At 42.9% G+C, this 12,500-nt stretch overlaps 1 protein-coding gene across 3 annotated transcripts in view; it reads left to right on the forward strand.

The window, feature by feature from the left end:
- Positions 1–12,500, forward strand: part of LOC143284454 (uncharacterized) — a 298,683-nt gene that overhangs the window by 34,793 nt on the left and 251,390 nt on the right. For 2 of the 3 annotated variants that reach the window (XM_076591093.1, XM_076591095.1), the window contains exon 1: positions 11,667–12,022. The exons of the other annotated variant lie outside the window; for it this stretch is intronic. In XM_076591093.1, the coding sequence (XP_076447208.1) occupies positions 11,962–12,022 (61 nt within the window). In that variant the 5' untranslated portion in view covers positions 11,667–11,961. Of the gene's footprint in view, positions 1–11,666; positions 12,023–12,500 lie in introns of those variants that run through there. 3 annotated transcript variants of the gene reach the window in all.

A 12,500-nucleotide genomic window follows, 5' to 3' on the forward strand; every position in this document is an offset into this window, starting at 1 on the left:
CTAGGAGGAAACGACACCAGACTTATGCAAACCCCATTCCCCGCCCAGACACCCTGGCACACGCACACCACACACACACCGCACACACACACCGCACACACACACACACACACACACAAGCACGCCCCCCCCCCCTCCCCCCCACCCCCCTCCCCCGCGCTTTTTCACGCTTATCAGTCGCTGGGGACTGTGTAGGTCGAGATTCGAGGTGATAGTATGTGTGTCAGAGCGCAGGCGAGAAAAAAGTCTACCAGAGGTCATTGTTCTTCATTCTGTTCTGTTCTTTTCGTGAACAAAAGCGATTTCTTCGACTTTTTGGTGGACGGAACTGAATTAGGGTGCGGTGATCGGGCAGTCTGAGGGCCTGTCTAGACATCCAAATGTCATGGAATCCAGACGAGAAATTCTCTCTCGTCCCTTCCCTGCGTCCTGCGGCGTTTGAGCATTGGTCTGGTGGTGGTGGTGGGGACAGGTGGGGGGGGGGGGGGGGGATTGTTAGCAAAAGACGCTCTTGTAGCTTGTACATGACACAGACATCCGCTGGCAAGAGAGGAGTCGTTCATATTACTTCGTTAGAAAACAAAATACATTTGAATGGAATTCACAAAAGCGAACAGGATTGAAAGATAGATAGATAGATAGAGAGAGAGAGAGAGAGAGAGAGAGAGAGAGAGAGAGAGAAGCTCCGTTTGGTGATCAGCCCGAAATTTCTACAAATAAATTTGTTAACAATTCAAGGTAACAGAACAACTGGCTGAACACGACACGACACGACACGACACGACACGACACAATACAATACGTTACAGTACAGCGCAGTAGCCTGCATACCGATATACCATCGTACAATATGAAACAGAACAGTACAGTTTACCGATATACCATCGTACAATATGGAACAGAACAGTACAGTTTACCGATATACCATCGTACAATATGAAACAGAACAGTACAACATACCGATATACCATCGTACAATATGAAACAGAACAGTACTACATACCGATATATAATATCGTACAATATGAAACAGAACAGTACAACATACCGATATACCATCGTACAATATGAAACAGAACAGTACTACATACTGATATACCATCGTACAATATGAAACAGAACAGTACTACATACCGATATACCATCGTACAATATGAAACAGAAAAGTACAACATATCGATATACCATCGTACAATATGAAACAGAACAGTACAACATATCGATATACCATCGTACAATATGAAACAGAACAGTACAACATATCGATATACCATCGTACAATATGAAACAGAACAGTACAACATATCGATATACCATTGTACAATATGAAACAGAACAGGACAACATATCGATATACCATCGTACAATATGAAACAGAACAGGACAACATATCGATATACCATCGTACAATATGAAACAGAACAGGACAACATATCGATATACCATCGTACAATATGAAACAGAACAGTACAACATATCGATATACCATCGTACAATATGAAACAGAACAGTACAACATATCGATATACCATCGTACAATATGAAACAGAACAGTACAGTTTACCGATATACCATCGAACAATATGAAACAGAACAGGACAACATACCGATATACCATCGTACAATATGAAACAGGACAACATACCGATATACCATCGTACAATATGAAACAGAACAGTACTACATACCGATATACCATCGTACAATATGAAACAGAACAGTACAACACAAAGCAAACTGATAATTTATTAGAACAACAACGTACCCTATGATATATAAAGCAACTCATGATACAAAACAATATGACAGTGTCTTCCAATGCAGCGCATTGAGGTACGGTGAAATGCTGTTAAGCTCAGTGCGATAAAGTATATATTTATTGTACTGCAAGACAGGCTGTACTTGACCACTGTCGATCTCCTTGCAAAAACACTTGCTACAGAACACGGTACGATATATGACAGGATTCACCATCGCGATACGACAACACAGCACAAGGCCAGCACAATGACCAGTAAACGCTATGCGATACGACAACACATAGCACAAGGCCAGCACAATGACCAGCAAACGCTATGCGATACAACACAGCACAAGGCCAACACAATGACCAGTAAACGCTATGCGATACGACAACACACAGCACAAGGCCAACACAATGACCAGTAAACGCTATGCGATACGACAACACACAGCACAAGACCAACACAATGACCAGTAAACGCTGTACGATACGACAACACACAGCACAAGGCCAACACAATGACCAGTAAACGCTATGCGATACGACAGCACAGCACAAGGCCAACACAATGACCAGTAAACGCTATGCGATGCAACACAAACAGCGCGAATTGATGCGAACCGCGACAGCGTGGCTCAATGCTAACACTATCACCCAGTGGTAAAAGATATCAGTTGCTCATCCGTCTTTGCCAAAGATGACCAAGATGGTATAAAGAGTGGATTGTGTGGCTGTGTCTGGGCCAGTCAGATGCGGGCATGAAGAGCACTATCGCAAGTCGGGAACAGTGCTGGGGGGGCGGAGGGGGGATGTCGAGTCAATATTTATTCCAACAAGACCTCATGGGGGCACATGGAAAAAAACAAATGATAAAAAACAAAATAAAAAAGGAACAAACAAAAAGAAAAAAACCCCACAAAAACCAGAAGGGACAACAGGCAAACAATACACAGCGATGTACAGAATATAGATTTGAGGGCCATACGTTTTTTTATGGGTTGCACAAGCGTTCTTGCCGTTGTTGAGCTTCTGAGTACATGGGCTGAACGCAGACAAATAAAAAGGCTTAACGATAAGCAGCAAACTTAACGATGCTGTGCTCGTTTATAAATACAACCCGGCCTTGGAACTGGACCTAACTGCTTTGCTTACAAGGAAGTAGCGGCCTCTTTATTGCTGCTGCAGTACCGAGGGGCAGAGGCTGGCAGGCACGAGAGTCTCTTAAATACCCTGCTTTGCTCGGAAGGAGTGGCACCTTTATTGATGCGCCTGCGCCGGAGTGGATCGGATTTGCGCAAGAATCTTGCACGTCTCAGTGTCTGAAGTGTCTGAGCACGCCATTAGCTCGGCTTGTTGTTGCTCTTTCTTGTACTGCTGTAAGGCAGTCTTTTTATTGTGGTGGCCTTTTCAATCTTTTGATTATGACACATACAATCAATCGTAGATAATCGAATATAGATAACACTCAGGACAAATCAGCCGATCATTTGAAGGAAATTAGAATAATGTTCACATTCCCCCAAATGTCACATTATTTATTGCAACGAGGGAGATCTTATCTTTATTTTTATTCTTTCTTCTTCCCCTTCCCCATCATCCATCCTCCGTCCATCTAATACATCACAATTTTAACACCAACAGAAAATGGAAGATAATTATATGGAATAACGGGCTAAAAATACATGAATAGTTAATCATCTAATAGCGGTAAACATATTCTCCAATTAGAAATGTTTTTTCGAAGCCATTTTAAGCTGTTGATTGTACAGTTCTGTGTGGTATCTGTTTTGTTTTAAAAGGAATTAAGTGTGACATAATTTTCTCGCATGTGCATTGATATAAAAAGTGTTTTTTTGCAAATACTAAAAACAGGAAAAGAAAAGAAAAGAAAAGACAAAAACAAGAAAAGAAGAAAAAAAAACCCACTTTGGAGCTTGTATTATACGGACCAATCATATTGTCTTTGCTGGAATAAAATCCCACTAATGATAATGATTTCTTCTGTTGAATCTTCTTCATTCGTGGGCTGCAACTCCCACGTTCACTCGTATGTACACGAATGGGCTTTTACCCCGCCATGTAGGCAGCCATACTCCGTTTTCGGGGGGGGTGCATGCTGGTTATGTTCTCGTTTCTATAACCCACCGAACGCTGACATGGATTACAGGATCTCTAATGTGCGCATTTGATCTTCTGCTTACATATACACACGAAGGGGGTTCAGGAACATGAGGTCTCCACATGTGTTGACCTGGGAGATCGGGAAAATCTCCACCCTTTACCCACCAGGCGCCGTTCCCGAGATTCGAAGCCGGGACCCACAGATTAAAAGTCCAACGCTTTAACCACTCGGCTATTGCGCCCGTCATTCTGTTGACTAAAAGTCAGTCAGACCAAATGGAGCTGTTATAATTATGATGATACCCATTAAATTTTGGTCAATCTCCAAATGGGTTCGTCCGCCGTGTCGTGGCCTTTGTAGTCAACGTAGCATTGGCCAAAGGCTGGTTAATCAGCTTTCCAACTTGTCCGCTTCCTTGTTAAAGTTTATATTGGTCAGCAATCGTTTCAGGTCCAGGCTGGGTCGCCCGAGCAATCTTAGCACAGTAGTTCGTTTAGCGTTGATTAAGTATCGTCCTCAGTATATGGAATAGCGAGTAGACTTTGGGAACATTCTTACAGCCAAGTAAACTTAGTGCTGCTGAGGTGCTTATGCAATCCAACCCAGTGGTGAGAAGATTTATGACACACACCTGTAGCCGGAAAGGGTAATCATAATTTCACCAGATTTCACCGACGTTCATGTAAGTCTCCATATAAGTGGCGCACACATTATTGGTAAGACACTGCGATCATAGGTTCAATGGGCTTCATCTTTTCTGCTGCCCAAGTTATCTGAAAACTGAAAAGACTTCGCTTACGTGAGGATTGCCACCTGTGCTTTTGCTGTCGTTAAGTTCACTGTCTTCTTTCCTCTTTCTCCTCCCCACCTCTCTCTCTCTCTCTGTCTCTCTCTGTCTCTCTCCTCCCCTCTATCTGTGTGTGTGTGTGTGTGTGTGTGTGTGTGTGTGTGTGTATGTGTGAGTGTGTGTGTGTGTGTGTGTGTGTGTGTGTGTGTGTGTGTGTGTGTGTGTGTGTGTGTGTGTGTGTGTGTGTGCAAGCCCTGATACGGCCCTGTGTGGTCTAGGCTATAATCAACAAAAAATGATGATGGTTTATATGTATGTGTGTGTGTGTGTGTGTGTGTGTGTGTGTGTGTGTGTGTGTGTGTGTGTGTGTGCGCGTGTGTGAGTGCGCGCGTGCATGCATGCATGCACATGCGTATGTACGTAATGTATGACAGAGAAAGCAATTCAGTGAAGAAAATGACAGGAAAAGACCACGAAGAACACAGGGTAACCAGCCTTCTGACCCTCAACACTTCCGCACCCCGCCATGCCCCCCCCCCCCCCCCCCCCCCCCCCCCGCCCACACACACCAACCCCCCCCCGTCCCCCCCCCCCACACACACACACACGGCCTCCTAAACAGACGCCCTCGAGCCTAGTCATTCAACAGTCCCGCCCACCCCACCCACCCCCTCCCCCAGCACCCCCCTCCCCTCCTCTTTCACTCCGCCCGAGCTGAAAGCCGATTCAGCAGCAGTGTCCTTGGCACAAGGTGTAGGCAGCTGCACTTGAACCTCAAGCCGCAGGGGTGGGATGCCCTCTCTCCATCCCTCCTTACCCTGTCATGCGTGTGTTGACGTCCGGACTGAGTGTTGGTGTGTCCATATGTGCTTTGTATTTCTGACATGATTTCTGTGCGTCCGCGCGCCCGTGCACACACACACACACACACACACACACACACACACACACACGCACACACACAACCATGTTATCACTATCGTTCTTTTAAAATAAAAGAGCAACTGATGTGTTTTCGTGTACATTGGCGAATTGCGAAAACGGGCCAATCGGGATCACACAAATTTACTGACTGGCGAATCGGGAATTGGCCGGGAACAGGCGAATCAAAGAATGGACCAATGGCGAATCAGGATGACTCCAGTCTGAATCTGTTGATTCGTTGGGTTGTCCCCCCAGTGTTGATCTTTAGCTGGAAAAAAAAAATCACCTCCATCAACAAATAACGTCAAATGATCGAATGAGAAGTGAGAAAGAGACAAATATGCACACAGAAAGCACACCAGAGCATGAACCCCTCCCCCCTCTCAACCCCTCCCCCAACCCCCAGACAAACCAAACAATCTTCCAACACTAAAGTTTTGCAAAGTGATTGTCCATATATAAAGAAACAGACAGACATAGAATTGTGTATGAATGAAGGTGAAGAAAACAAAAAACAAAACAAAACAAAAAACCCATTGATTCCAAGTTTTGTACATTTAATTGTATGACTTGTACATTTTCCTTCCATATTATTGTAACAAGCCCAAAATCAGTGAATGAAAAGTCGTATTTATTCCATAAACGCTATTGATTACTTTGGCATTGTGTGATTTATATACAAAATGAAACGGTGGTCGACCCAAGAAAGTCCGGGTAAAAAAAAAGAAGAAAAAAACAAGATCTTTAGCTGACTGTCAGAACCATTGGTGTTCGTGCATAAATGTCGTGTCTCTTTAACTGATGCAACATTCAGCCCCAGCTGTTGTTTTGCAAGTCATCACGGTCTTGTGTTTAACAGAAAACAATCGTTATTGTTTTAAACAGTATTTTATTTGGAACATGTCACAATACAACACAGATATTGATGAACAGGACAACAAGAAATCTTAGACAAAGTCCTGTCCTGATACATGTACAGACTGAATATGTGACGGATGTCATCATAACTAGAAGTTAAGACGTCATCATACATGAACTTTGAACAAATCTAAGCTGAGATGTGACAAGAATCGTTATTCAGACTATGTAGTATTTATCCTTATTATACTGGCATTTAGTATAAATGAAAAACATTTTTGATAAATAAGGTTAAAAACGTGCTTGTTTATGTCCAAAGTCTTGTCCATCAGTCGCTGTTTCAGGTTTAGATTCTGTGTGTCAAATCGGACTGATTCACGTACTCTTCACCACATCTACAGAAAAACGTGTCCAACAGTACTCTTTAGTTTTTTGTTCAGAGCATGTTGCAGACTGTTCCATTCCGTTATGGTCTTTCACCACACTGTTTCCGTTCCGTTATGGTCTTTCACCACACTGTTTCCGCTCCGTTATGGTCTTTCACCACACTGTTTCCGCTCCGTTATGGTCTTTCACCACACTGTTTCCGTTCCGTTATGGTCTTTCACCACACTGTTTCCGTTCCGTTATGGTCTTTCACCACACTGTTTCCGTTCCGTTATGGTCTTTCACCACACTGTTTCCGTTCCGTTATGGTCTTTCACCACACTGTTTCCGCTCCGTTATGGTCTTTCACCACACTGTTTCCGTTCCGTTATGGTCTTTCACCACACTGTTTCCGCTCCGTTATGGTCTTTCACCACACTGTTTCCGTTCCGTTATGGTCTTTCACCACACTGTTTCCGCTCCGTTATGGTCTTTCACCACACTGTTTCCGTTCCCTTATGGTCTTTCACCACACTGTTTCCGTTCCCTTATGGTCTTTCACCACACTGTTTCCGCTCCGTTATGGTCTTTCACCACACTGTTTCCGCTCCGTTATGGTCTTTCACCACACTGTTTCCGCTCCGTTATGGTCTTTCACCACACTGTTTCCGTTCCATTATGGTCTTTCACCACACTGTTTCCGTTCCGTTATGGTCTTTCACCACACTGTTTCCGCTCCGTTATGGTCTTTCACCACACTGTTTCCGCTCCGTTATGGTCTTTCACCACACTGTTTCCGCTCCGTTATGGTCTTTCACCACACTGTTTCCGCTCCGTTATGGTCTTTCACCACACTGTTTCCGCTCCGTTATGGTCTTTCACCACACTGTTTCCGCTCCGTTATGGTCTTTCACCACACTGTTTCCGTTCCATTATGGTCTTTCACCACACTGTTTCCGCTCCGTTATGGTCTTTCACCACACTGTTTCCGCTCCGTTATGGTCTTTCACCACACTGTTTCCGCTCCGTTATGGTCTTTCACCACACTGTTTCCGCTCCGTTATGGTCTTTCACCACACTGTTTCCGTTCCATTATGGTCTTTCACCACACTGTTTCCGTTCCATTATGGTCTTTCACCACACGACCAACTACCATTTACTGATGGATCTATCATGACTGATGCATGCTGTGGGTATTTTCACGTTTTGTAACCTATGGAATGCTGACATGGTTCCCAGGATCTTTAAGCGTGCATAGACTGTTTCGTTTTCTGCATGCGTATACACACGAAGTGAGTTCAGTCACTGGCAGGTCTGCACATAATGTTACGTTGAGCTCGGAGACTTAAAACAAAACACTTCATCCCTTCACCTACCAGGTGCCTGCACCGAAACCGCGAATCGAACTTGGGACACTCGGGCGAGAATTGAGCACTGTAACTCGGCAATAAGGACTTAGTAAAGCCCACATAAGGACAACAGTGCTGTAAGGACCATCACGTCACGCAGAAAGTGGACTGGGATCTCACCCACTGTTCGGTCACAGCTTACAAGTTGCTAAGTAGGGGCCCACGCGCGCCGCACGCGCTTGCATCGATTTCTGCTGACGTTGCGATTTGACTGACAGAGCAGACTGCACACACCAAGCTCTTCTCTCAGGCGACGCCGCTGATCATTTCGTAACAGGCGCTTGTTTGTGAAAGGACAATGGAGAGTGGAGAAAAAAAGGGACATCGTTTAAGCTTCGCGCTGAGAATTATGTTTGTGAAGGTTATCATATATTTGTTTTAAATGAACATTTTTTGCCTCGCTCGCGGACGACACGTCAGTTTCTGGTTGTGTGTGTGTCTGTCATGCAAATAGATAAACGGGACTTCGTTAATAGTTCGTGTCGAGAATATTTTTTAAAGTTTGAGTCAAGGAAAATATTACTTTTCTTTCTTTCTTTCTTTAGTTGTTTAACTATTTATTTATTTATTTATTTTTTTTTGCAAGTATTCCTCTGCAACTGTTCACATCACCCGCACATGTTCTGACTCACAGGATCTTATCGTCTGCTATATGTTCGTGATCACGTGACAAGTGTCGTTTTCCTGGGTGGTGACATTATTGTCGTCTGCATCTTTTGTGGCGGTACATGTCGGACTGATAAGGGGTGACAGATGTGGAATGATTGATGATTTATCGATATTGGATATTGGTCTTGTGCTGCTCGAAAAATTGGACCATATGTGTGACTGTTAAGACTTCTGATATGAGAAAATGGATTTTTTTTTTTTTTTGAGCGCATGGCTTTGTTTTGGATAAGTTTGAGTCATGTCCTGGTGTATTGCTTGTCTATTTCTCATTGCTTTGGCTTGCACTGAAGTGCGTATATTTCATCGCAGCAGAAAGCTGATTATTCAATCTGTTAGGTTTCCAAACGACCGTAAATGTTAAGTATACGATACATACATACATACACAGTATGTATGTATGTATGTATGTGTGTAATGCAATGTATGTAATGTGTGTATGTATGTGTTATGTATGTATGTGTGTAATGTAATGTATGTATGTGTGTGTGTATGTATGTATTATGAATGTATGTATTGTGCACGAATCCTACATTTTCCTTTCATTCTTCGTTCGTTCATGAAGTAACTGGTTAGATGTTTAGTTGTGTCACACTGGCAGAGGTAATTTCGGGAATGCGGTAAGTGAAAATAACATTTCATGTTTATTTACTTATTTCTTTAGTTAATTCATTCATTCATTCTCTTCTTTTCTGTCTGTATTAATTTTTATATCCTTATTATAGTTGTAGGCATCAGACGAATGAAACAAGTCGATGTAGTTATTGTCGTAACTTATCTGACTTTAAGTTAGCATTTCTATGTGTGTGTGTGTGTGTGTGTGTGTGTGTGTGTGTGTGTGTGTGCGAGAGAGAGAGAGAGAGAGAGAGAGAGAGAGAGAGAGAGAGAGAGAGAGAGAGTTATGTGAAATGAAACTATTTTTGATAATTTTTGGAAGGATTGGAAATGTGTCACGTCGGCTAACCCGTCAATGACGCACATGCAAATCAGCTGGATTCTCTCGCCCCCACTCCCCACCCCCCTGTCTCTCTTTGTTCACCTTTTTCTTCAGCCTCTCTCTCTCTCTCTCTCTCTCTCTCTGTTTCTCTCTCTCCCCTTCCCGTCTCTTTCCTCATGCGGGGTATAATAATAATAATAATAATAATGGTATTTATATAGCGCTGGATCTTGTGCAGAGACAAATCAAAGCGCTTTCGCACCAGTCATTCACACGTATGACATGCAAGGGAGGTGTGTGTGTGTGCGTGTGTGTGTGTGTGTACGTGTGTATGTGTGTGTGTGTGTGTGTGTGTGTGTGTGTATGCGTGTGTGTGTGTGTGCGTGTGTGTGCGTGTGCGGTGAAACATGCGTGCGTGCGTGTGATTGATTTGGAACTGAATTTTGTGCAGTTGTCCTCATGACGCAGTTTTGAACGAAATGATGTAAAAAAATTAAAAAAAAGAAAGAAAAAAAAGAGACAGTATTTTATGAACTTAGAAGATCAATGGCGGAACAGCGTGACTTGTTTGAAATCATTACGGAAATAAAATGATATGTGTCCTGTAGAAAAAGGTCAGAATCCTTGTTAACAAAACTAATCATCAGTTTCCAAGGCAGCATTTATGCAGTGTCTGTACCCGTTGTTTTTGCGATTTTTATTTTATTCTATTTGGGTTTTTTTGTTTTTTTTGTTTGTTTTTTTTGTTTTTTTTTTCGTTCCAAAATTGATTGACAGGCATACTGGTGTGGTGATATATTATTATCTATTTTTGTCAAGATCTAAATCCTCTTTTGCCTATCCTATCCTATCAGTCAACGAATCAATGAATCTATTCAATTTACCTATATGTCTGGCTGTCTGTATAGTGTAGATATAAATACATATATATGTGTGTGTGTGTGTGTGTGTGTGTGTGTGTGTGCGCGCGCGCGCGTGCGAACATGCATGCTGGTTGCGTACGTGTTTGCGCGCGTGTTTGTATGTGAGTGTGTCTGTGAGGTGCGTGTCTGTTAGCTTGGGTGTGCAGTGTGTGTTTACTTGATTATAATATATTCTTCTTTTTTTAATATTACCAACAATTATTTATTTTGCCGTTTTAAGAATTGACACTAATGGAAATAATAATATATGAATAAGGTGAGGAAAGAAAGGAAAAAATGAAAAAAAATCACACAGATATATTTTTAGGCAAACTGGTTTCTGAACGCTGCAAAAAACACACATGTCTCCATGCAAATGTCAAAATAGGAACTGCTCATGACTGTTCTTTCTTCCCCCCAAAATATGGAATCACTCAATTATTGTTGCACACACACGCGCGCACACACACACACACACACACACACACACACACCTTAGTCTCAGCTCTAAATCTGTGATACATGTTTCTTTGTCATTCGATTTACGTATATATCCACATGTGTGTACACATATATGCATGTGCGTGTTCATGACAACATACTAAAACGTTTACAAAGGAAAAAACAGCCGGTGACTTTTTTTATGCATTTGTTTGTTTGTTTGTTGTTGTTGATTTTTTTGTTCTTTTTCTTGCTTTGTTTTTTCTATGGGGGCCTGGGGGTTGATTTTTTTGTTCTTTTCTTTTTGTTATTTATTTATCCGAATAAACAATTTTTCTCTATTCTCTTGTACTCTCTTGTCACATCAACTGATGTTTTAAATGTTCTTGACCATTGTCGCTCATTGTTATGATATAGCACATTTGTTAATGAACACCGCCAACACCACCACCACAAAAAAAGGGGGGAAAACCAGAAGTGAGAGAACCACAGCTGGTCTTCGTCTGGCTGCACGCACGAGCAGACATCTGAACAACTGTGTCGCACGCGGCAGGCGCGTGTGTGCGTGCGTGGCTCGTGAAGTCAAAGAGGGGCTGAGGTTATCTTCTCCCATTGATGTGTCTGCTGCTTGTCTTTGGTCCAGCCTTGCCTTGCCTTGCCTTGCTTTTGTCTGGCCATTTAGATGCTGTCTATCTGTGGCCTTACAGTGAACGTTGTTGGGCCGGCCAGGGACTTTACTGTGTGAGACACTGATTGAAAGGTGGTTCGGGTTTCTGAGGACATCGTGTGGAAAGTTGTCACTACCATGACGTCTTCTGCAACGGCCAGCAAGCGGTGTCGGCTGCTGAGGCTGTCTCTTTTCCACCGTAAGTTTGGTCTTGTTTGGGGGTTAATTGGTTGGTTGGTTTGGTTGGTTGGTTTGGTTTGTTGTTTTCCAGGTTTGGTCTTGTTTTGGGGGTTCATTGGTTGGTTGGTTGGTTTGGTTTGTTGTTTTCCAGGTTTGGTGTTGTTTTGGGGGTTAGTTGGTTGGTTGGTTGGTTTGGTTGGTTGTTTTCTAGGTTTGGTCTTGTTTTGGGGGTTGGTTGGTTGGTTGGTTGGTTGGTTTGTTGTTTTCTAGGTTTGGTCTTGTTTTGGGGGTTGGTTGGTTGGTTGGTTGGTTGGTTTGTTGTTTTCTAGGTTTGGTCTTGTTTTGTGGTTGGTTGGTTGGTGGTTTGTTGTTTTCTAGGTTTGGTCTTGTTTTGGGGGTTGGTTGGTTGGTTGGTTGGTTGGTTTGTTGTTTTCTAGGTTTGGTCTTGTTTTGGGGGTTGGTTGGTTGGTTGGTTGGTTTGGTTTGTTGTTTTCCAG

Source organism: Babylonia areolata, chromosome 8 (assembly GCF_041734735.1).
Source record: "Babylonia areolata isolate BAREFJ2019XMU chromosome 8, ASM4173473v1, whole genome shotgun sequence".
Classification (NCBI taxonomy): domain Eukaryota; kingdom Metazoa; phylum Mollusca; class Gastropoda; order Neogastropoda; family Buccinidae; genus Babylonia; species Babylonia areolata.